This window comes from Lotus japonicus, chromosome 1, assembly GCF_012489685.1.
Source record: "Lotus japonicus ecotype B-129 chromosome 1, LjGifu_v1.2".
Classification (NCBI taxonomy): domain Eukaryota; kingdom Viridiplantae; phylum Streptophyta; class Magnoliopsida; order Fabales; family Fabaceae; genus Lotus; species Lotus japonicus.
In genome coordinates this window covers 107,867,432-107,893,178 of record NC_080041.1, presented here as the reverse complement: position 1 = coordinate 107,893,178, position 25,747 = coordinate 107,867,432, and the positions used below count along the sequence as shown (strand labels likewise).

Below are 25,747 nucleotides of genomic sequence, written 5' to 3'. Positions count from 1 at the left end.
TATATACGAAAATATAAAATACACAATTTTTGAGTTAGTTTCCAAATTAATCCCTTTAAAATATTTGATATCAATTTTCTTACGGCATATTTGATATCATTTTGAACGTAAAATATTACATTCAATTTTTTTATTTTATTTTGTTATATAAAATATAACTATAATCATTAAAAAAAGACTTTCTCAGCATGTTTTAGAGGAAAAAAAGGTTTTCATAGGAATCTTAAACATGTTGATTTTCATCAACACCTGTGATGCAACTACAACCCAAAGGGTCTGAGAACTACAAGACTAAACCTACAAACACTAGGCTCCAACCATTCACTGCCTCCCACCCCTTTTCGGGACAGTCCTCTACGCCGACAACTTCACAGTGTTAGCCTTCGCACTCTTCGTCGGAGCCTTCTTCACAGGCGTAGCAGCCTTCTTCGGTGCAGGTTTTGGAGGAGGAGGCGCTTTCTTCTCGGTGGTTGTTCTTGTCGAGGTCCTCGCCGCCTTTGCAGGTCTCGCCGCGGGCTTCGCCTTAGCGGCAGGCTTCACCTTCGGAACAGGAGGCTTCTCATTCATACGAGGCGCCGACTTATACTTCGCCTCAGCCTTAGTCTTAGTCGGAGAAGCTTTCGCCTTAGCAGGAGCAACTGCCTTGGTCTTAGCCATCGGCTTCGCCTTAGCAGCTGGCTTCGCCTTAGACTTGGCCGCCGTGACAGGCTTTGCCTTGGATGTTGCGGCAGTGGTCTTAGTCGCTGCCTTCGGCTTGGGAGCAGGTTTCGCCTTAGATGCCGCCGGCTTGGCCCTAGCCTTGGGCTTGGGTTCGGCAACTGCAAGCTTCTTCTTTGCCGCCGCCGGCCTGGAAGCAGCGACGGAGGACTTCACCGACGGAAGCTTGAAGGAGTTTTTCACCCTAACAAGTTTCCCAGCAGCAACAAGCTTCTTCAAATGGAACAACAAAAGCTTCTTGAAGTTCGATGGAAGCTGCTTGTGCTTCTTCTCTAGAAACTTCGCAATTGCGTACTGGCTGGAACCGCTCTTCTCCTTTAGCGTCACAATCGCATCCTTCACCATCTCTTCGTAGGAAAGATGTGTGGCCTTCTTGGCAACATCACATTTCCTAGGTTTGGCTTCCTTGGTAGGGTTGGGATCGGGCTGAGCAAGCTCATCCTCAGCCACCGGTGGAAGGTCAGCGGTTGCCGGCTCCTTCGGGACAGGCTCCTCCATGATGATCGAAGCGATGGGCTCTTCCGTCGACGCCATGGGTTCGGAATTGTTGCGAATTCGATAGAGAGATCTACGAAGAAGAAAGAAGAGTTGCTGCGAAATTTTTGGGTGTGAGGTTTTCTCAGCATACATCTTAATAGTAGCTAGAAAAGTCACAATTGACTTGACTTTTAGTAATTATTATAATGTCATTAAAACTATTAAATGTCAAATTAATACGGTAGTTATTTTTAAAAAAAGTGACAATTGACTTTTGTTAATTATTCTAATGTCATTAATAATCATTTAATATAGTTCAAAAAATATATTTAATGTGATATTAATACATTAATTATTTAAAAAATGTAGAATTATTTAATTTTTAAATTTTTAACAAATTAAAAAATAAAAATATGACATTATCTATCTACTAATTATAGTATGAGAGAGAAAACTTGTGAAGAAAGACATAAAATGAGAAGGTGACACTTGTTAGAGTTACCACTTTTTAGTTTCGAAAATATTATATGGTATAAGATTTTACAAATAATTTTAGTTTCTCTTTTTTTTTTTACATCAGAAAGATAAATTACACCCGCCCGAAATTGATCACTGGACCTCCCTACCCAACCTATATGTCCCCTAGCTTTTACTACTTATCTATCTTTCAGGAAAAATAATTTTAGTTTCTAAGACTACTAATAACTTATTATTTTTCTGTGTACACTAAGGGTTCTATCTCATACATGGATACTTAGGTTGGTTGATTGGGTGATGCGTATCTAACTAGCCAAACAATAGAGAACACATCCATGGATTCTCTAAGTACATAATTCCTCTGCACGTAGAGATGGTAGGAAAATTCACACGCGCGAGGTCTGATCTGAACCCAACCCAACCCAAAATTTCGGGCAAAACCCGATTTCTTTGGGTTTGGGTTTGGGTTTCACCTGAATTTTAAAACCCGTTTGGGCTCGAGTATGAGATTGATTACACCTACACCCAAACTTAAACCAGAAGCCTTTGTATGTAATTACTAGCCCTTATATATATTATTAAAGTTACTAAGTAGAGTTTTCTTTAACGTAAAAAAAAACTTCATTCTCAACTATATATGCTGGAAGAATACTGAAGAATGAAGTATTAGACATTTAGAATTGGGATGCTTATAAATCCATGAATTATGTTGTTTATCAACTTATGTTCAAGAACTATATTTTTTTCTTTGTATCAGAAAGATGATGAGGTTTAATCAACTTATGTTTCCGGGTTGGGTTTTGAATTTTTTGCTGGTTCGGTGCTAATATCGGATTTTGGGTTTGGGTAACCCGAAACCCATGGGTTGGGTTTAACTTTTGCACTCATATTAGGTTTGAACATGGGTTTGAATGTTAAGTTCGGGTTTGGGTGTGAGAATGGTCAAACCCGCACCCACGGGACCCGTTGCCAATCCTTACTGCACGAGTACAATTTTTTTAATTAAGGAAATTAAAAACAAACAACAGAGCAATGTCTGTCCAATGCAAGAAGCGAATTGAACTTAGTCGGGGGGCAAGCACCAATGTCGGAGACCAAATTAAAAATACAAACCCATGAAGCAAGTATGTCAAGACACATATTAGCCTCACACGGGATATGTCGAAAACTAACTCACCACGGGCAGGTATAAATATCACTAATTTCCATGAGCAAAGCTCTCAAATGTGATGTTAAAGGGGGTAATCCAACATCTAGATAGCATCAAGTCGTCGCTCCCATAATCTGTTTGCTCTTATTAATTTATTTTAAATTCAGCATATACTAGACATACCTAGTTGTTTCTTATGCACTCTAGTTGGTGAGAGTGCCAATTTCTAACGTGGTTCACCATAAATATTGACTTTATTTCTACATTTGTAAACCTTCTTTACTTCCATATGTAGTAGCTAGATCATCCCCAAAGACTGAATATCGTGCTTTGACAATCTCTGTTGTTGAACTAGGTTGGGTTCACTCTTTACTTACTTAGTTGGGGATCACACTTTTATAGTCTCCTACAATTCTATGTGATAATTTGAGTGCTACTTATCTTACTCAAAATCCAGTCTACCACAAGCGCATGAAGCACATTTCAATTGATATTCACTTTGTACGAAACTTAGTACAACAAGAAAAACTCAGTGTTCATCATGTTCGAAATGCTGATCAATAGGCCAATTGCTTAACTAAATGATTATCTAAGGCACACATATGAGCACTTAAGAACCAAGATTGGTATCTCTGACGGATCACCAATATCTTGCGGGGGAGTATAAGAGTAGCTGATTAATTGGAACAAAATCATGTTTTGTCTCCTAAATTTAGTGACTGTGATATGATGCTGCCTTAATCTACTGTATATATTAATATAAAGAATTAATGACAGATTACATGTAATTTGAAATTCAAATATATACAACAAATGTAATGAATGATACACAATATAGGTAATAATACAAATATATACCATGAGCAAATTAAGGCAACATCACATCCATTAATTTTAGGAGACAAATCAGAGATTCAGCTGCGCTCACAAAAGGTCATGATACAAATTATATTAATGAGAAGATTGATGCAGCATCACAGTCATTATTAATTTAGGAGGTAAATCAGAGATTTGTTATAATTAATTAATCAATTGCTCTCACTAAAACCAAAATAAAGAACCTTTTCTAGAAATAGTTGTCAATGCTTTTATGTAGTGAACAAACCTGAACTAATGGTCAAAATGGTAGGTTCATGGTGCCACTTGAGGATGAAAACAAATAAGCTCAAATTCTGGTGTTTAATTAATTAACTCACTGATTTCACTAAGCTGAAGATCTCAAAACAGGATTAAAAACTTCAGTGGCCCCCCAAAAGGTTTCCACAACTCCACGTCTCTAGTCATTTTACTTATAACTTGACGCAACTTGGTGCTATGGAAGCCTCTGAGGGTTACTGAAGGTTTTCCCCTTCAAAGAATTGAAATTCCCTTAAGCCACATATATTTAAGATTATAAACATTGGAACACCTATTTATACACAGATGAAAGATTGATTCTCTCATCCCACAATTAATTTAAATCAGCCACCTATTCACATGCATTTTTTTGTCCACTGCATGGAGATTGATTCGCCAAATTTTAGATAAGGTAACTTTATTGATATACTAGGTAGAACTTATTCCCAATATAACTTGTCTGGAGGAAAATGATGTAAATTAAACATGCAAGTTTGTTCCAAGTTAAGTAAATGTCTTGAATTTGATTGAGTTGTGTTAAATATTTGATAATGAAAACTTTGCTAGCTGTCTATAGGAGTTTTATTAACTCGAACAAGATTATCTCATTGAAAAATACATGGGTTTAATTTGAAACAGAAATAAAGAGAAAAATAGAAAATTAGGATATGATATTCCAATATCCAATATAAATATAGAGAAGACACGATTCATTGTTAATTAATATTTTCCATTCATGCACAGTGACTGTGAGCCTATCTTGGCTTTAAAATGCATTCATAAACAGCTACGATTCGGTAAATTATATACATGTGGGCATTCCATGTAACAGAACCTCTCTACTTTATCTTGGATTAATTTCAATGCCACTTTCAAAAACAAAATTCAATTGCCATATATAGATTAAGAAAATTTGGCTAATGCTGTTTATGCGTTGACATTCTGTGCTAGTATCAGATAAATTAATTAAATAGCATCCATCATTTCAAACATCGATCAATTTGAGGTTGTGATCCTTCTCATGTCTAATAAGTCATCCATATTATATTCGACCAAGATCATTACAATTCTGAGTTGATTGAATTTCATAAGCGTGTCATTATCTTCTTTTAGTGAATCTTGTGCAATCTAACAATCAAGATAACATTCATATATGGGAAGATAATTATAACGTCTTGAGCTAATTTTTAAGGTAAATATAAGTCTTTTAAATTGTAACAACTAACATGGTATCCGGAGCGGGACCAACATTGAAAGGGGAAGAAGGTGAAACCCCATATCCACCACCACCTATTGGAACAGCCACATGATACCTCCACTCCACCACGCATTTGGCCACGATTTTTTTTAAAATAGGTCAATGTTAGTTGTTAATTGTTAGTAAATTAGTTCCTTCGTCATTATTTGAACTCTGACCCTTCACCTACAAATCTCATCATTCCCTTAGTTCACCAAGTGAGCTACCCATCATTATAATTCTCATGTCTAATAAGTCATCCATATTATATTCGACCAAGATCATTACAATTCTGAGTTGATTGAATTTCATAAATGTGTCATTATCTTCTTTTAGTAAGGGAAAGGTTCCATGTGAACGGCACTTGCACATGAGTTAGTCTAAGGGACGGGGGAAGCTCGTCTGATAGCGTTCTAAGCGCGTACTCCGAAAGGGAATCGGGTTAAAATTTCTGAACTAGGACGTGGTGGCTCAGGAGGACTAGGTGAGTTGGATCTTGGTGGAACCCCCCCCCCCCCCCCGCATTCGGCCACGTGACCTCCACTGTGTGACCAACCTAACCCGTAAACTAGCCCCAAACCGAGATGCTAAGTAGAGTGCAGAGAGTGACCTTTCTAGCTTCCACCACCACTTCATAGAGTTCCTCTCCGCATCGACAATGTGAATACTTGTCCACATTTTCTCTTCTCTTCTATTCATTTCCTTTATCTCATTCTCCCAATTTCAACCCATTCTTTAAATTCATGTTGCAATCATTTGCATTCTTTTCAAACACCGAAACGGGATGCACTACAGAGGATTTGATCATTATGTGCTTTCTTGACCTCAATTGTCACTTTGATCTTGTGCATTTCTCCCGAACCCTCATTGAGGAGGGGAAGGAAGAAGAAGAAGACGAGATGAAGGTGGGGGTTGAAGGATAGGACAATGTCGATACTAGAGTGAGGGGCAAAGTCCGACAATGGTTAATTCTATGTGTAAAATGGACGTTGGTCGAAAGGTGGTTTATGACTGATTGGACCCAATCGGTGAGAATGTGAGAATTATATTTCTTAGGGTTACTTTTGTATTTTCATATTCTTGGAAAAAAATCTCACATTTTTACATTTAAGCTGTTTGGGCCTGGTGCTGGTTCACTTATAGACTATTAGAAACTATGGTGGATCAGGTTCATACTATACACCGCGATAAAAGAGAGAAGAAATATATCTTCATTTTATTACTCATTTCTAATTTTATTTCTTTCTATTAAGAGACATAACGATAAGACATATGACAATAAAAGATGGGAAGTAAATTAAAGCAAAACCATAGAGAACCGAATAATGAATCAAATAAGATATGATATTAGATTATTTTCACCTCTCTTGAAGAGCAAGGGCCAACCATGCACGTCTATAAATATAAACCCAATTATGTTTCTTCACTAATTAATCACATACACATAATAACAGTGAGAGATTGATTGAAAAAAGAACTCTTCATGTTCCCTCAAAGGCTTCCAGTATTCAGTGATCTCAACTTGAATGCTGGGAGGTTTTGAAGGACCTTGATGGGTTACTTCTCTTCTAGATGTATGATCAAATATTCAAAACCACCATTTTCAATCAAAATTTCTATATTCTAATTAGAAGATCCTCCTTGTGTATGATAGATCAAAGGGTATGGAGCTGAACCAAAGGCTCCAAAAGGAAATTTTTTATGCAAAATCATGAGTGAAACCTATCAATTTTTCATAATAATTAAATTTTATCAATATCAATCAAAACACCTTTACCCTCATGGATATATCTTATGCACTTTTATATTTTAGTTTATGCGCAATTGTTTTCAAGTTTCAATTTCTTTTTTTTAATCTCATCTCTACAAGGCTGAAGCATGTGCCGTATTCTCCAATCCACCCCACATCAAGATTGAACTTGGTGCTAGAGTAGTAGTGCTTTGAGAGGATCTCCAATCTAATAGAAATGAGTTTGCGATGTAGAGGGCATCTATCTCCAGTTTGATTTGTGTTACAACAACACGAATACATATTAGAGTAGAGAGAGTGGAGCCTCATATTTGAAATATAAGAGGCAATGGGTATTTGAACCACTCTCTTATATTTCAACTAACTCATTCTTAAACAATATGAGGCTCCAAACTCACATTTGAAAACCCATCAATTCCCTCTCAAGTGTTATTTGAGTCACCAGTCACCACCACACTACAATGCTACCACTCAGACATAGATTATCTTTGAGTCCAGATAAACGAACAAAGAACACTCCACAATCATGGGACGAGACCGGACAACTAGTCGAACACTCTACTCCACAAACTAATCAATGTCACCAAATTAATACTCGAGAACCGGAACATCAGCTATGATACAACTGTTGGGATGACAGGGGAGTTCAAAACAAGAAAACCTACACCGATGGGTTAACAAAGAAGACCACCAAGGAAAAGGTTATAGTTTCACCTACAAATCTGCCTCAATAATTCGATTCATGAACAAGTTTCCTATACAAAAGCAATCATATACGACGCAACCCAAATAGGCTGCAAAGAATGAAGCCATGGGAGTAACATGGAGATAGCCAACTCCCAGCAGGAAAATAAGTATATCTAGAGCAAAAATCTGTATACAAAAGATCAAAGTAGCAAGGGTCAAGCTATTGGCAGTTCCATACATATTTCTCATGTGTAAACTTTCGCATGTTCCCTTATGTTGAAATGTTGAAATTTTGTGCCTAATCTATCCCTCTTTCCATATGTATCAAATAGGTGGAATCCCTTGAACATTTATGAAGAGAGAGAACTGATAGACGCAGTGTTTCACTTGATAGTGTTATGTGAAATGAGAGTATCCTGATCCTCGTTTAAATACTGAAACATGATTAAATATGTTATAGAAGAAGTTGTGTGTTTACCTCATGATAATATGACCAGTCCAAGGTACAAAGATCCACAAAGAAACACGAATGATATCATCCCCCTAAAAGTAGAATGCATCACAAAAAGTAATATTAATTATAACTGAGTAATTATAGAAAACAGTACATAAATTCAGTTTCAGCTGCTCATTCATCTACTTCATATTGCTATGCCTATATTGTTAATACTTAACCCCATCTCAAGAATTAATTTTGGTAGAGCTTGATGAAATTCATAAATTATCTGTCAAAATGAAAAACAGCAAGACCCCGTTCGAAAAAGCTTATTTGAGCTTATCTTATCGTATAAGTGTTTATCCAAGTGTTTGTGAAATAGCTTATCACCTATTTTGAGCTTATTTTCAAAGGTTGCTCATATTAGTTTATGAATAAGTGTGTATATCTACCTATAACCTATTTTAAGCTTATTTAAGTAAGCTTCTCAAATTAAATTATGAATTAACACATATGATAGGTGCTTAATTAAACTGTTAATCAAACACACCCTAAAACCACAGTAGCAAAATGGAAAAAAGGGTTATTATTAAGATTATAATTTTTGCAACCAAATATTCCAAAATGTCAATCCTATAAAACAAGTAACTTTTGAACCAAAAACAATATTCTTTGCATTAAACTCACCAAATAACTCCCCATCCTATACCATTACAGGGGCATGGGCAAACTTCAGCAAACTTCTCAGCATCACTAGAGTGGACTCTTCTAGATATTAGATCATCATAAATATCTACACATTGATAATTTCAATCAAATGATAAGAGAGATTTCAAGAGATTTGTCATCCAAAGTGAAAATCAACCATATAAAAGGTGCTTAGAAGCATACCATAAACTGAAAACAAACTGTTCATCACACCTGGAAACCAAATCATAATCAGTTGCCTGTCCACCAGAAATAAATTCAAATTGTGTATAGGAAACAGATGAAGAGAACAAGAACATACCGATAAAGAGAATGACATAGCGAAGGGCTCGGACTTCCGTTTTCTCTTGTAGAAGCCAAATTACAGCAATAAAAATAATAAATCCTGATATCCATTGAACAAGAAGAATAATGTCAGAAATCTTGTCAATAACTTCTTTCCATATTTTTCCATTTTCTTTGAGAATATCAGAAAATAACTTACCAATACAGAGTCCTCGGAGTGTCCACTTTAGGGATAAAATTATGTAGCACGGAACAGGAAAAGGGAGAAAAAGTCAGGACACAATCAGCTTCAATAGATTTGATAAAAGCATTTTTTATTTCGCATATATAAGCATCTTACATTTTTAGCAACAAAGAGGACAATAACCAGAGCAGCAATAAAGCAACCGGCAGCAATTCTCGCAGTGAGAATATTTGTCGAAGCAAGTATCAAAGCCATTCCCCAAAATGATGAACCGAGATCTAGAGTGAAAACCAATCAGAAAAAAAATAGTAAATACAACTGAAAAGTTCTCTCATCAAATTCAAATTATTGCATAAAAAAGTTTAGGTGTTGGTATATGAATCTACTCCAGGTTTACTGAAAATTAAGGGAGAAAAATGCATTACATCCAGCAGGCAAGATCACCCAGTATATGCCACCACGGGTCTGCGTCGAACCACCCTCGTTTGCATGAACCTGGATTCCCTCCACCTATTGGCATCAGGCTAACAATGATTCAGCCCTCAGATGACAGAATTTATATAAAGAAGATTACAGCATAATCAAACTTCTAAAATATATCAGTTTTCATACAATGATGCTTCTGTGGTCCTGCCAGAAGTAGAAAAATGCATAATGCTAGTTCATGGTTGAATGTATTAGTAACAATATGGTATACAATTTCACTTCATTGGAATATGCAACACTGATGCACTCGGAACTCAGGGTTCATAAGAATTGACTTCATATGAATAAGTTACACGTCTTATAAGTTATAACAACTGAATGGAAAATTATCCTTAAAATCCTTATATCTAAGGTGCTAGGCCCCCTTTATTTGTTCATAAAAATCATTATGATCTCACGGCCCAACCTTAAGAAATCAGAAGCATGCCATTTAATCGTTGGCTGTGACATCAAAACTTTCATAAGCTTCAAATTGAGCATTATTTTGTAAGTAAAAAGATAAAAATGCATGTATAACCCGTTCCTTTCAAACCAAAATTATGTTTGGCCCCTACTCAACACAAATGCAATTACTAAGTGAATAGGTATTTGTCATTTTCATGTTATTATATCTGTAAACACAATTCACCATCTTAAATCACCCCTGCTAATAACTATAAGTTGGTAGAACGGAAAGTCTCCTGTGTATGAAGTGCAACAATTGTTATTACCTATTTCTAACACTCTAATTAAATGAAAGTACTATCTGATTTCACAACAGATGTAAAGTAAAATTTAGCATTTATCAGCTATCTCGGTTCAAATTCAGTTGCTAGTGGATACATATTTAATGATATACTTCAAAATTAAGAGCCATCATTGGCCCTAGAAATTCTTGGATGTCTTGCAATATGATATTGAAAACCATAACAGATGTCTGTATTTTTATGTCATTCAGGGCATAGAATACTAGCTAAAACTTGTAGTACATTGTAGAGGAAAACATTGCTAAGAAGTTATTTATTTGCATAACCAAAGAGCATTAAGTTCCTACATTTACAGTTTTACCTTGCCACAAGTAAGCAAGCAAGCAATTGCATGACTCGCTTCATGCAGAAACACGGTGATGAGCTTAAAAGGCGTGAGCAGAACAGTCCTCCATAACTACAGCCACCACAACAAATTATATGCATCAGATCAGTTGTACAGCTACTGAGATCAATTCAACATAAATATCGACATAACATTGTGCCCAAAAGAAATCTAGATGACATAAATTTATGTGATTATTAAAGCTAGATAAATATCTGGAAACTTCTTTGTTTAAACCAATAAATATTCCTCTATGATGTAGATATAAATGTATAATATATGATGATAATCTAACGACCTTCTTCTGCGAAAGCCCATTGTTAAATGTTAAGGTTGTGAACCGTGACTAGGAAACCTTCTACAATTGATTCTGAAGCCAAAATCAATTATGGGAAGAAGCTTCTTTGAGTAGCTCCTGGGTGGCAGAATTGATTCTGAGGAAAGAGGAGTTGATCCAAGCTAATGTCTAATAGTTTTAAGAAACCCTGATGTAATTGGGCTGGTCCTATCCTCTCATGAAAGTCTTCCCAGATAGTAAAATTCATGGGTTTGAGGGCAAAGAGCAAATGCTAGCTAAAAAAAGGTTACATGCCAAAATCACAATTCACAACCCCATTCCCCATTTACCAATATGTGAAAGCAATTGTTTACTCTCAGGATCTCTTTCCTACTATACTCAACTCAATGAAATCAAATAAAGCAAATCATGATGTTGCATTGTAGTAGCAAAACTACCTGCCAACTGTGATCACTAATCATAATTTACCCATCATAAAAAGCCTATGAATCTGAGAAACAGTTAACAATAATCCTAATTGCTGAATTGGGTGTCCATTACTTTCTAAGAACAACAAACAAAAGTGGGTTTATGGGGTGTTGTTTTTTTTACCATTTATGGATCAGCTTCTCTTTGATCACAATCAATTTTCAAACTCATACCCAGAATTGATTCTGGCTTTAGAATCAATTGTAGAAAGATTTCCAACACACACACATATAGAGAGAAAGAGAGAGAACTAGAAGTGGTACCACGAGGATGACAACGGTGAAAGCAGCAACACAAGCAAGGAACACTTTCTGGTCGTGATCACAACAGTTCTTGAGCTCCCAGTTCGGCATTGCTGCTTTGATGTGCTTGATTGAACCGCAGAGATGAAAAGATTCAAGCTTGATTGAGAATGGCAAGTGGGGTGCTTCTGATTCTGAATATTACAGAGCGTTTGGGTGAGCGAAAGTTGCGAAGAGAGAAAGTAAGAGGAAAAAGACAAAGACAAAAGGAGACAGTATTACATATGCATGACTTGGCTCCGTGTACAACGCGTGAAGTCAAAGGACCAATCAACATATCTTTCAGTTTGGCTGAGTTTACAGATTCCAATGTTTTTTTTTTGAAATTTAAATTGTGTAAAGTGTATCTATCACTTCTGAGTTCTGACATCTTGGACATAATTGGTTTGGTAGTACAATACTTACAAGGCAAGAGTACTTGAGAATTATCGTCACTATGTTAATTCACATGGTTATAGCTGAAATTAATAAGTACTCCCTCCGGTCCTATTTATAAGCATGAAAGAGAAGAAAAATTTTGGTCCTTTTTATAAGAACCAAATGAAAGTTTGAGCTATATTAATTATTTTTTTCCAATAATACCCTTATTAATTCTAATTTGTAAAATGTGTCTCATTAATCATTCTCTCTCTTTCCCACTTTCCAACACTAATAACAAAGGACAATTTTGGAAGTTTATTTTGATTTAAGACATATTTAATGCATTTTATCTAGTTTAACTACATTTCTTAAATTATGTGAATTTTTTTTTTGTTGCTTATAAATAGGACCGGAGGGAGTAGTAGTTAATTAAATTCTATCCTTAATAACTTTGATTTTTAAACTTTATTTTTTAAAAATCAATGATAAAATCAAAGATTTTTTTGGTACATATGAAATAGATAAATACGCCAACATTCACTTTTTAATGGACATACTGCACACATATACAATTTGATGGTTTTTAAATGCTGCAAAACTTAACCAATGTGTGTCTATTGTACGTATACCTTACCTAACATTTTCCTTCGACATATCTATCTATATCTATATATATATATATGTAAAGCACACTTGAACCATTGCATTAATTACATTAGTAAAGATTGCATACTCATGATATTAAAAGTGTGAAAAGCTTTGTATCAAACACTCATGTTATTATTTGTATCTTAATTATTTTTTATTTTTAAAGAGACATTAAGCAATGAAGTTCAACAAAAGCTATTCCACTTAGTATTTTGTAACAGCTTCCATAACCTGCATTATGTAAAAAAAAAACAAAAACTATTTAAATCCAAAAAGGCTACTAAAATATATGTAAAGCTCATACATAAAGTTGAATAAAGGCTATTCAACTTAGTATTTTGTAACAGATTCCATGTCCAACATTATGAAAAAAAAGGCTATCAAAAGGTCGTAACCTGCATTATGTAAAAGAAAGCTATTAAAAGGACACATTTCGAAAACACATGATGTGTGAACGGTGAACCATTTGGTAGTAACAACTTTAGTAACTAAGGCTATTCAACTTAGTAATTAACCTTCATTATACAATCATGTGGCAGTACTGTTACTTTAGAAACTGATTAAAATGTTTAATGTTTAAAGACTATTTAGCTACCTACATTAAATTGCCTCTATAGTATATCTCTATATAAATAAATCACTCACACGTACACTCAAATGATACATATATTTTCGACTCCAACAACCGGTGAGGAAAAAATGACAACTTAGTTAATCTCAAAACGGCTTTTTTTTTTTTAAATTACACATTTGTTGTTTCTTTGTTTCAGGAAAAAGATCATCAACAACAACAAAGAACACACATTCCTTAACGATCTATCATGCACTGCTGATGATTGGAAAATAAGAGTGCGAGTTTCACAAATATGGTAATTTACTACTTTATATTCTACATTATCTTTTCTAAACAATTCTTTTCATTCAATTGAATCATACATGATACATATATCATCATTTCTATATCTATATGATACAAAGTAGTAACAAAGTGTGAACCGCATAAATTTCTATACTGCACTAAACAAATACGTGTATTGCTCACTAAGTCCTTCACTTATGATGTGATGAGAAATAAGAATCTTACACTTCTCAATATTGTCATATTTTGTCATTATGGACAAAAAAAAAAGCAACCCAACTCAATCCTTCAAAGAGAACAAATGTCCAGCTAGATAGAAATCTACTTTTTATATTTGTGAAACTGACTTTAAAAGAACTTCTTCAATGCCATCAGCAGTTGTAAACAACTACATCAACCTGGATAAAAAAAAAATCAACACAATTGATAACATGGTTGCAATGACTTAATCGGTATTAGGAAAAAATACTAAACTTAGTTACTTTCATTTCAATTCTAAGCCAAAAAAGTAATTAAATTTATGTTATATCAAATTAAAACTACTCTCATTTCAATTTCAATGGAAATCAACCAGTTTGGTCCCTTTTTTCCGTTAGTTATTATGCATTTTTCCCTCTTCAGTTACAAATCACTCATATAACACTTTTACTCATTGTGCACCAACGGTAATTGCCCACAAAAGTTCGTTACGCAATGACAATAAAAAAAAAAACCAAGGCCAGTCATTAAACTATGCTTGTATTTTGTCACAGTCAATTATATGTTTTATTGTCTAGAGTAACATCACCAAAGTGAATGAAAAATACCTATTATTGAGTCTAATGATACATTATGCACAACATACTAAAAACGCAATATACAATGAATTTCCTCAATGTAATTAATTATATTTAATATATTTATATATTCTAATTTTCTTTCATTTAATAGTTTCTTACTTTTATATAAATCTAAATATCACAATTAAAATTAAAAATATAACTAAAAACGAACCCGTGCAACGCACGGGTTTAATTTCTAGTAATGTATAACTTTTTAAAAGCTTTAATGGATGTAGTTAGAGAGCATTTATGTAAAAACTTAATCATACACTTATGAAAATAAATGTTCATTCAAAAGCTAATTGTAGAAGGTTATTCAAATAAACTCAAACTTAATTACAAGTAGGTATACACATTTATTCACAAGCTAATTTTAACCACTTAATTCTCAAATGATAGCTCAAGTGGTAATAATTATGAGACATATAGGTTGACGAGAGAGATTCAGGGATCAATCCCTGGTGGGTGCAATTTATCTTTTCGATGTACCAATTTTTTTTAACCACTTATGAAAAATGTTCAAAATAGTTTATATGTATCATCATACGCTATTTACAAAACATCTCTCAAATACTTGATAAGAACTAGATGAGAAAGTCAAAATGAATTAAAGAATATATTTGTCGAGGAAAGTTGTCAGTACTAAAATAAAAATGTTTGAAAGTTAAAAAAAAAAAAAAGGATGATTGAGTTAAGGGTTAAATAAATAAATCTAAAACCCGAATTGATAGAACTTAATATAGTTTGAATTATCGAGTTTGTCATCTTATTACAATCTGATATATCTTTGGTAGAGGTATGGTTCCAAGTGCCTGATGTTAGTTTAGCTATAAGTAAGAATGATCATCATTAGTGGTAATGTTACAAATTAAGAGAAGGGTATCGTGGACTTTAGAATGTTGTAAATTGTGGAAAATATTATAAGGTGGTATGTAAATCGTGAACCAGATAATGGTATATTGCCTTTGGCTGTAAATGTATCACCTCAGGGAAAAAACAAATCATACTCGAAAAAGATAATTTACTATTGAGAATTGATGTTATGATACATACCAATTCAATCATAGATCACTGGTATTAGATTGAGTGCTCTTGCATAACAAGTAAATAAACAAACAAAAGTTTTATCCAACCTAGTGAAATCGGCTATATGGATCACGGATCTATATTAAAAATATCGGTCGATTATACCCCCAATAAAAATAAGAACCAGAAAATGATCATCATTCAGCCTGTGCATGGACTTGCATATCATGCACCAGTCTCATGTTTATCACTAAATGATGATCCCTGGACCTCACTAAGCATTCCCGTTTCTACCTTGTATATGATATAGTATATAAGTACACAAAGTAGAAAAGCTAAATAGTAGAGTGATAATGAGTTGTATAGTGTGTTAGGTTATGCAGTTGGAAACCCCATAATCCTTTCTTTAGAGAAGCCACAAAGTATAGTTTCTGGAATTACCATGTTTTGAATTGTGTGTCCACCATCAATCCAAATGCACTAGTAGTGTTGTAGACCTTAATCCTCATGAGGAGAATAGCGACTATATCTTTCTCGCCTCCGAGAGTGATCATCATCTCTTTCCTTTCTTTTGCGTGAATGTTTCTCATCAGATTCAGAAGAACTAGTGTATCCATGTTTCCTCCGAGAGTTTTCATCTCTTTCCTTTCTTCTATGAGAACGTTTCTCATCAGTAGAACTCCTATACTGGTGTTCTCTCTCACCTGAACTCCGGTCATGGTAACGGTCACTCCTCTCCGAAGAGCTCCTATGCCGGTGTTCTCTCTCAGCTGAACTCCGGTCATGGTAACGGTCACTCCTCTCTGAAGAGCTCCTTCCACGTGAGTGGTCTTCCCGGCGACTTGAACTCCTTTTGTAGTGCCCTTCATCCATGTCCACTGAGCTCCTGTCATTAGAACCCCTTCTATGAGACTCTTCTTCCCTATCTAAAAGGCTCTTTTCTCTTCTAGGAGGGGATGGGACCTGTGCAAATGCATTAAAAAGTAAAAGACATTAACAAGAGCATTGTAAAGTTCAAAGTTTTGGTTTAAAACACTAACTTCTACTAAAACTTGAGTTATCAAAAGCAACACCAAACAAGCAATGAGAAATAATGTGCCATGACCAGACCCACAATGAACAATATTAGACCAAATACAAGTGCATATGTTGTTTAATAAACAACAACAACAAAAGTTTTATCCCACTAAGTGAAGTCGGCTATATGAATCACTTAATCCATATTAAAGATACAACCAGTTTTATGTTGGTTGCCGCAGGCCTACACAACTTTTCTCTTTTATCCAGGCTTAGGAGCGGATATGACACAGCAGACGCGGAGTTTCACATGTTGTTTAATATCTTAAAATATTCCAAATGGATAAAATGTTTTTACACATGAGATTATAAAACACCTGCTCTAAATAGGAATGCTCCAAAGTCAAGAGACAAAATAACAACCTGAAAGCGTGACATGTATCTTCCCTCAGGTGGAGGTGGGATGCCAAGCTTCTTCAATTCCTCATATGGAATTGGTTTCCTGGTTAAATAGTTAAGAAAATACAAAATTAAATAAATCCATAGCTCACAAGTCAGTGAAAAGAAGCTAAGGGTTGGGTCAAATTCAAGCAAGTGTCATAAAGCAGACAATAGAATCAAGCTAAACAGTAAAGGGAGATATGTCATGTTTTTGTGTGCAATCAGCAATGCACTAATAACATGCTTGGTTCCACGGTGAAATGCTCCACAATCGATTCTGGTTGAAATTTACAAGTCTTAACTTCTGAGTAAATGTAAATTTAATTGTGTGCAAATTGTGAAACCAAACATGTTATAACTAGCTTTAAACCTTCTCCCAAAACTTATCCAATGAAGAATACAAGTAGGATTTATCAGTCTTGAGAATCATAGCTTCCACCACATAGAGACGCTCAATCATCTTGTGGTGCTATAACTTTCAGTACACCTGTCGTACTCGTAGTCACATAAATCATTTGCCTCATTGCTTCCCCAATTTCACTCTCAATCTCCTTATCTTCCAGTCTTTTTATATTTGAATCACTAGTCATTTTAGACCAACTAGTCCAAGAACAAAATAAAAAATGAACATCAATTGGGATATTGATGTCCACATATAACCAAATTTCAAGGGCACTTCTATATTTACATTAGAGACTATAAGAAATGGCGCCGCTTTCACATTCAGAGTACTTATCAGAGCACCATATACAGTAATATAAAACCGAATGAAACCAATTGTCAGCTACATGGTAATACAATAGCTTATGCATTTAAATTAGTATATAATGAGTGAATAACACTGGCCCTTGAGGTTTGGCTAAATTACAATCACTTCTCTTGTTTCAAAAATTACATTGACCTGCAGTCCTTTGAATTTCCCTTAAAAAATAGTGATAATAAAAACAACCAAACCATATCTCACTAGGTGAGATCGGCCCCACTAACATTTTAGCCTACATACTCCCACTCTTACAGCCTTCAGTTCAAGTGAGAGATGCAAAAAAACAGCTTGTTACAATTTAGACAAATTTCATGTAATGTCAATATAATTTTACTCTAATAATCAAATAACTAAAATAATGACTCAATATTCATTTCGAAATTAACACGCTAGAAGTAAACACACGTCATTCAAAACTAGGTAATAAGTTTTTTCATAAAGAACGAAATATATAATTAACAGATATAAGAGGACTGATATGTACAAGGGTGCGCGAAACGGTTTTTCTCTTCCCCCAAAACGAAGTTGTCCTGATTCCTTCTTACCACTAAGACCACCACCTGTAGGAGAGAACAGAGTAATCAGACGGCTCTGACTCAAAGAGTACAAATGCAATATCAAGAATGAGCCGCTTCAACTAACCTAACCTTCTGGGAATCCATCCGGGCATCAATCGCTGTCTGTTGTAATCAACTATGATTTCACAATCGTCAACAATCAAATGATGAGCATCCTGCAAATGAGAAAGTTCAATGAGCATCAGTAATATTAACATTTCAAAAAAGGCACGGTACAACAAGCCAGCTAAAGTTCAGATGATTTCATTTGCTACTTTATCTGTAAAATCAGCTGGGTTTTCTCACAATTCAATAATTTGAACATGACTTGTGTGTATGGATGCGTGTAGATACATGTATAATGAGGCCTGACAGGGTTTTAATTTGTCATGCAATAAAGCTTTGTTATTTTAAGCTACAAACTAAAACAATGTTTTAACATGTTGCCGCACCATATATGCCCGTCGCATCTCCCTGTCTTTCTCAAATTCAACGAAAGCATAACCACAAGAAGCTCCGGTCACTGCAAATTCGACATAAAGATTTAAATCCCACAGGTTGAAAATAATAAATGTTAATGGGTAACTACCAACATATATCATTCAACAGATCAAATGGGAATGCTACAGAAGCTTAACATAAAAGCATGACTATACAAGATCCTGTACAAATAACCCAATGGGAATGCTACAGAAGCTGGTAAGTGAACATTGATAGACAGTTAATAGGGAATTAGGATCCTTTTCAAGTATGTGGGCATACCATAAACCAAATTAATAAAAGAAACAATTAAGTTAACAGAAATGGAAAACAAATTATACTAGAGAAACAATACAAAATAAAAAGGAGCGATATCTTGATTCTTGAGAGTTTTACATATTCATAGTTCTTAAGATGGACTAAATACAAGAAAACATATTCTTGAACCTAAAATATTAGTTTTAGACAACACATTCAAATTCAGAGCATTACACAAGAAAGCAATCAGCAAGTATTCGATCATATTGACCTCCAAGCTCAATCAGAAATATAACTTCTTTTAGATGTTTATCAGAAGCACCCAATTTAAAGATGCAAAAAACAACAATAATAATAATTAAAGACGGGGTTACGAACTAAGATAGACGAAAGAATATTACCAATGTCCCTGACCAACCGCAAGTTCTTCACCCTACCATACTTGCTCATAACCTGAAAGAAAAAAACCACACATTCCATAAGCATAAACATACAAATTAAGAAAATAGAGAAATTGATTATGCTATAAAAAATGAAGCAGCAAAAATGTGCCCTAGCCCCTAAGCTTCAAGGAACTTAATTGAGTTTCAGATGCTGCTCTTCAACTCATAAGCTGTATATTCATTACACATACATATGGAACAGTTTTTTTTACACATTTGTATCTATCATATTCTAACATACAAGAAGCACCCAGAAGAGAAAAAAAAATTGAAAAACAAAAAGAAAAAAAGAAAAAGAGAACCTTTTTACCTTGCGGATAGTATCTTCAGTAGTGAGAGGAGAGAGGCGACCCACGAAGAGAGTGCAATAAGGGTCTCCAATGGATTTAGGATCACCAAATGGGTCATCTGCAAAATTCAATTTTGAAACTCAAAATCAAAGAAAAATTGAAAATTTTGAAAGGGAGAAACAGAAAAAGACATACAGAGGCCAATAGAGGAACAGAGTTGAGCACGATAGATGGCATTGTCGTGAGGAACAATATCGGTGCCGTCGATGCTGCCAGCTTGAATGGGGTGGTAGGAATCCGCATAGAAAACACAGTTCAAGTTTTTGGCCCTCAAACTCATTGCTCTTCACTCTTCACTCTCTACCTATGTTTGCTCTTTCTGTACTCTTCAAAAACAATCCTATTTTGTCTTCATAATAACTTCTTTTTTATTTTTTTTGTATCTCATTCCATGAGTTTTTTCTGCAACAATGGTTGATTTTTATATATTATATATTTCATTTCAATAAGTTTTATCTAACTCAATAATTTTCTTGAGTATCATTTTATAATATGTTTAGGGATGGTTTGGATATGTGTGTGTGTGTGCCTTTTATGTAAGATTTTAAAAAGGTCTTATAAAAATAGCAAAACTACTCCATGTTTTGAATATAATGTTTAAGAAAAATATATTATAATTTATGATATTTTAAAAATGAACACAAATATTTAATTAAAAAAAGACAAAATGCAATGTCATTTGTGATGTTATTATTTTTAAAGAAATGCATCCAAACACAATAAACCTAAGTACTTTTCTATTCAGAAATTCTTTGTATATGAAGAAATGCATATTTAAACAAAGATAATTAGCAAATAAAAGACTTGTGAATTAGTGTAATGATAAATTCAACAACACATTAGGGAAATAATGTTTGGATTCAAGTTGAACCAATTTGAAAGCACATTACACTCGGTGGAAGCAAGAAGTTTCTTTCACATATACTTAGTTGAAATTCATGGTTTTCCATTGAAGTTATCTTATAACGCGTGTGAACTATAGAACAAACACACTAATTTGTTGCAAACCAACATTCTTCAGAATGTTCATCATATCAAGCATAAGAGGATTTCACCAAGTGTGTCGTATATCAAATTCTCATCCTATTCCTTTTTTAATGAAGAAATTAATTGCAGAATTCAATCTTGGTCAGCTGATGCAGTAAAAACTATGCATAAGTAACTACACACATTATTCACTTTGGATTGAGCAAGAAAAACTTTTGCTGAAGTATGGCCAAAGCTTGTAGGTAGCATTGCTGGTAGTCTTATGAGAGAAGTACACTTCATTCTTGTTGGAATCAAGTGTTAGAGTCAAGTCCCACATCGGAGAAGTCAAGGCAAGAGGGAGAGTTTATAAGGAGATGTGACCCATAAACCTAATGCCTTAAGGTTTTGGGTTAAGATGTGGTGTCCAAGATCTCTTTGGTGTCTCCCCTCAGTCTTGCCCCATGGGTGCAGATCTTCATAGGGAAGTTCGAAATTCGTCAAGGTGGAGATTGTTGAGATTTGGCTCATTATATTTTGGGCTAAAATCTTTAGTTTATTAGGATTTGATTTAATGTGGATTGTAAAAGGTTTTAAGGGATTGTTATAGGATTTATTAGGATTTTATTGTAAAATAGAGATCAATAGAATCCATTATAAATAGGATAACAATGTAACCCTAAAAGTTGTACTTGGTACCACATGCTTCATGCCACAAGTAATACAAAGGAGCTATAGCTACTCTATAACCGCAGAGGTAGGCAATTTGGCCGAACTGCGTGACCAAAAATGTTGTGTGCTTTATCTGTGATTCCTCGCTCTACTACTCCGTGCAATTGAGGTGCTTGAATCCCCTACAAGTGGTATCAGAGCCGATGGTTCGTGGGACCATGACAGCGAACGGCGGTGCAAGGTGGATAGCTTCCGCAGATGGGAGGACCATGAGTGATGTGGTTGAGGGACTCACACTTGAGGGGGAGATTGTTGGAATCAAGTGTTAGAGTCAAGTCCCACATCGGAGAAGTCAAGGTGAGAGAGGGAGTTTATAAGAGATGTGACCCATAAATCTAATGTCTTAAGGTTTTGGGTTAAGATGTGGTGTCCAAGATCTTCTTGGTGTTTCCCCTCGACCTTGCCTCATGGGTCCTCGCCGTGACTCTCCCCAACAATTCTTCTTGAGGTAAAAGGCAACCAAATATGATTCACATGTTAGACAGGAACTGAAATAGTTTACATATGAAACCCCCAAGATGATAGACATTTATTACCATTGATTGTTGCATCAAATTGAAAAGATATACTTCAATAGAACAATGACACTTTCAATGCTGGCATGGCACATGACAGAGGGAAACTTTAGCTAAATCCCAACACATTTTTGTGATGATAATAATTTATTATCAAAGCATAGGATATAATGGAATGAAGCAAGAAACAACACACTCTACACTAGTAAAACCCTTGTATGCAAATTCCTGTAATAATTATACAAAATAAGGGATATTCAAGTATAACAATTAACAAATAAAGGGAGAAACTAATACCATCAAAATCAACAGACAATGAAGAAATGTTGCGATAGTCTAATAGAGAAGAATTCTGCCACAGTACAGAAGTACAGAAAAAGCATACACTCAGAACTTAATTGCAGTTTAGTATTATAACAGACATCATTGTGCAAGTGACAAATTGGGGAGCAAACTAAGTTGGAATAATGTAAGCTTGCATGGAAAAGGATCTAGAATTATAGGTTTATGAACTTTCTGTCATTTAGCTAAACTTTAAAGTACTTTAGTAAACACAGAAGACTTTAGAATGTTCTGTACTGGACAATGTAAGACTTCAGAGTACAATTTAGAAAAGAATTGTATTAAATTATTAAAAAGTGTCAACTATAAAATCCAAAATTGTTCCAACAATATAGGAATATATATTTTTTGGCTAATAACTAGTCAAGTTCTGTTAGTTTCCTCAGGCTCCTGAACTCTCCGAGTCGTTTCCAGTAACTGACGTGCTATTTTTAACTTGCCGTTCTTCTGGAACACATGCTCAAATGTGTCTCTAGCATAAGCTGATAAATGAATACCCTTTTCCAGCATTGATTTTGCTTTCTCATAAGCAGCATCTAGTTGACCTAGCTTGCACAGCTTCTGCAACTGATGGTTCTCCAATTTCCTTTCCAGTTTGAGGCATAGATCCGAGCGATCGTGTTCTCTCAAAAGATTGTCCACTAAATTGTAAGTCTGAAGCTCTGGAATCCAGCCCAAACCCAACATTTCCATTAACAAGTCATAAGCAACTTTCCAGTTCTTAACCTTACCATGAGCATGGATCAAAGCAGTGTAGGTTAAATTATCAGGAAGGCATCTTTTCTTGTTCATGAGTTCAAAGACCCCCATAGCATGGTCCAAATTTCCCAATGTACATAGCATGGATATAACAGAATTGTAAACACCCAACTTTGGCTTCAAGCCACATGCTAACATTCTCCCAAACAGATTACTAGCTTCCTCAACTTGACAGTGATCACACAATGCCTTCATAACAATAGCATATCCCTCTTCAACACATGTTAGCTTCCTTTCCTCAACAATCCTCAACAATTTTACAGCTTCCTCTGTCTGACCTAAGCGACAAAGCTCTGACATAAGCTTGACTACAACAAAAGTACTTGGCAATAAGCCAGAATTAAAAACTGCCCAAAACACTTCAACAGCAGGCTGAATTGCACCACTATTTCCTCCCATATTAGGAACTAATATAGTACACGGTCTACGGGTATTCCTCACTCTTACCTTCTCAACAGACCCTTTTTTTTCACTCAATGAGCACAGCTCCCCAATAAGCATGTTCACCGCAGAACGAGTTGGTAACACACCAATCTTGTTCATTTGGCTGAAAATTTCAAGAGCTGCCTCTAATCTACCAAGTCTACACAAACCAACAATAGTGTTACTACAGGAATATGTATCAGGAGATTCCATCTTGTGGAAAATCCTAAGCGCAAGCTCAATCGTCTCCTCAGATGACTGCTTCTTGCAGAGCACATAAAGCACATTGTTAAACACAAGGTTATCAGGCTTACACCCAAACACAGTTTCCATTTCCTCAAACAATGACAGTGCTTCATGAATCCTACCATGCCTACCCAAAAATCTAATACAAATTGACATTGCCTTAGGAGAAACTTTACCCTTTTGAGATGCCACAGTCATCAACAAACACTTCATATCATCAAAAAGCTTCCTCCTACCCAAGAAATCAGCCATATACTCAACCACAGAGTCATCAAACTGAAACCCCATCTGGGTCCCTGCCCATGAGAAGAAATTCAAGGTTTTGGCTCTGCCCAAGTGCTGGTAACTCATCAAGACCCGAAGAACAAAGTTGGAGCTCAAATCACCCTTGTAACGATCCAAAACATGATCAATGGCAGTGTCACCTGGGAGAGAGACAAGGTCAGAAAGCAGAGAGTAAAGGGAAGAAACACTTGAAGGAGGGGTTGTTTTGCGTGAAAGACGTGAACATGGAGCAAGGGGCGAAGTGGGTTTTGTGGAATTTGAAGAAGTTGTTTCAGGGTTTGTGACATTAGGGTGAGTTTTGCGGGAAGATGAAGAGTGGAGAAAAGATGCAGAAGGCTTGAGAACATGAGAAAGAACAGCGTATCTAGTCCTACAAAGCATTCCAAATTCAGTGGTTTTGGTTGTTCTGTTGAGCTCTTGCTACACACAGTCACTGTCGATTCCTTGTTCCACCATGTTCCTTCTTCATTTCTTCGAAGAATTTGCAGAGGGTGGAAAGGGGAAATTATAGAGGATGTTAGTACAATAATATCAAATCTCAGGGAGGTGAGTGCAATTTCTCTTTAATGAACAATTGGAAAATGTTGAAATAAGTGCAAGCAAGTAGCAAAGAATGTAATTGAGTGCTTAAACTCACACCCCCTCATCTTACCTTTGAGTGACAAAAATAAGTGAATGTTTTTACAAATGTTCAAATTTTAGATCACTTGATCATAAAGAGTGTAATTTTATGCCAGAAACTCCATCTATTGCTGTCAATTTTGATGGTAGTTGTGGGTGTTCTCTGTCAAGTGTTGGATTTGGAGGTTGCTTGAGAAATAGTGGGGTCATTGGCTTTTATGTTTTCTTGGCTCGAGAAGTGATTTATATATTCTTCATATGACTTGCTAGTTATTTGGCATGGTCTTCATATGACTTGACTTGGGATCAGGGGTACATAATGGTCATTTGGAATTCTGATCATTTACATGGAGTTAATTTGATTCTGAGACCCCCCTCATATCACCATGTTTATGTTTCCTTGATTTGGAATGCTAGAGACATACTCATTTAGATAATAGGAGGCTCGTCAAATTCATACCATTAGGGAAGATAGTGTGCAGATTTTAGGGCTATAACTGGAGTGTGTCAATCTTTGAATTTCCTTACCGTTGACTAGGACCCCTCCTGAATGGGTGTCTCTCCTATTTGCAGATGCTATAGGGAATAACTTTGTTCGGGCCTAGATGGTCTGGGGTGTCATTTTTTTTTATTTTATACCAAAAAACAAAGTTTCATATTTTACTATGAACAAGTTATTTTGAAAGTTCAAATTGTTGGGTAAGAACACGTAAACCTTTTTTTTATTATTCTGAACTGAGATTTGGCAAGCCGACCTAAAGACTCAAGACACTAATGAAAAAGTCATTATTAGGACGAAGTCCAACTTATTAAACTAAGGTCCAAAACCATGCATATCAGTTATACCACGTAAGATGAAGTCGATTAGGTCGTTAAAGTTATGATTAAGCGGTTATGCCACGTGACCAAACAATTACTACAAAATAACTGAAGAAATGAAAAATGCCTAGACAAAACATATACACATGTCATGTAAACGACAAAAG

At 35.3% G+C, this 25,747-nt stretch overlaps 4 protein-coding genes across 6 annotated transcripts; all 4 read right to left on the bottom strand.

Moving 5' to 3' along the window:
* Positions 1–207: 207 nt before the first annotated feature.
* LOC130728967 (histone H1-like) lies at positions 208–1,299 on the bottom strand. The gene has a single exon (XM_057580556.1). It carries the CDS (start codon positions 1,249–1,251, stop codon positions 355–357), a length of 897 nt encoding a protein of 298 aa, XP_057436539.1. The 5' UTR covers positions 1,252–1,299; the 3' UTR covers positions 208–354.
* A 6,196-nt stretch (positions 1,300–7,495) lies between these two features.
* LOC130728968 (uncharacterized) lies at positions 7,496–12,189 on the bottom strand. 3 transcript variants are annotated; one of them, XM_057580559.1, is made up of 11 exons: positions 12,072–12,189; positions 11,811–11,983; positions 10,758–10,853; positions 9,650–9,734; positions 9,381–9,502; positions 9,240–9,264; positions 9,057–9,140; positions 8,939–8,968; positions 8,735–8,840; positions 8,090–8,154; positions 7,496–7,797 (listed from the first exon to the last, which is right to left on the bottom strand). In XM_057580559.1, exons 2-10 carry the CDS (start codon positions 11,898–11,900, stop codon positions 8,091–8,093), a joined length of 702 nt encoding a protein of 233 aa, XP_057436542.1. In that variant the 5' UTR covers positions 11,901–11,983; positions 12,072–12,189; the 3' UTR covers positions 7,496–7,797; position 8,090. The 3 variants fall into 3 exon arrangements, with proteins under 3 accessions (XP_057436542.1, XP_057436541.1, XP_057436540.1); XM_057580558.1 differs by having other exon boundaries at positions 11,811–12,079; XM_057580557.1 differs by lacking the exon at positions 12,072–12,189 and having other exon boundaries at positions 7,496–8,154; positions 11,811–12,050.
* Positions 12,190–15,541: 3,352 nt separating this feature from the next.
* LOC130728966 (U11/U12 small nuclear ribonucleoprotein 35 kDa protein) lies at positions 15,542–20,211 on the bottom strand. Its single transcript, XM_057580555.1, has 8 exons — positions 20,008–20,211; positions 19,833–19,930; positions 19,481–19,532; positions 18,794–18,864; positions 18,427–18,517; positions 18,269–18,344; positions 17,004–17,082; positions 15,542–16,526 (listed from the first exon to the last, which is right to left on the bottom strand). The coding sequence occupies exons 1-8, from the start codon at positions 20,150–20,152 to the stop codon at positions 16,062–16,064; spliced, it is 1,077 nt and encodes a 358-aa protein (XP_057436538.1). The 5' UTR covers positions 20,153–20,211; the 3' UTR covers positions 15,542–16,061.
* A 2,261-nt stretch (positions 20,212–22,472) lies between these two features.
* LOC130728965 (pentatricopeptide repeat-containing protein At5g64320, mitochondrial-like) lies at positions 22,473–24,674 on the bottom strand. The gene has a single exon (XM_057580554.1). The coding sequence runs from the start codon at positions 24,519–24,521 to the stop codon at positions 22,791–22,793; it is 1,731 nt and encodes a 576-aa protein (XP_057436537.1). The 5' UTR covers positions 24,522–24,674; the 3' UTR covers positions 22,473–22,790.
* Between the last annotated feature and the right edge of the window lie 1,073 nt (positions 24,675–25,747).

Bases quoted from the DNA above. Each gene is read 5' to 3' on its own strand.
- LOC130728967 (XM_057580556.1), bottom strand. From the start codon at position 1,251: ATGGCGTCGACGGAAGAGCCCATCGCTTCGATCATCATGGAGGAGCCT.
- LOC130728968 (XM_057580559.1), bottom strand. From the start codon at position 11,900: ATGCCGAACTGGGAGCTCAAGAACTGTTGTGATCACGACCAGAAAGTG. The intron at 9,735-10,757 runs GTAAAACTGTAA...TGATGCCAATAG, and splicing joins GCTTGCTTACTTGTGGCAAG to GTGGAGGGAATCCAGGTTCA. The intron at 8,155-8,734 runs GTGAGTTTAATG...TTCTACTTTTAG, and splicing joins ATAGGATGGGGAGTTATTTG to GGGGATGATATCATTCGTGT.
- LOC130728966 (XM_057580555.1), bottom strand. From the start codon at position 20,152: ATGAGTTTGAGGGCCAAAAACTTGAACTGTGTTTTCTATGCGGATTCC. The intron at 18,865-19,480 runs GTAATATTCTTT...TCGAATTTGCAG, and splicing joins GCGGTTGGTCAGGGACATTG to TGACCGGAGCTTCTTGTGGT. The intron at 18,345-18,426 runs GTTAGTTGAAGC...TCTCTCCTACAG, and splicing joins ATGGATTCCCAGAAGGTTAG to GTGGTGGTCTTAGTGGTAAG.
- LOC130728965 (XM_057580554.1), bottom strand. From the start codon at position 24,521: ATGCTTTGTAGGACTAGATACGCTGTTCTTTCTCATGTTCTCAAGCCT.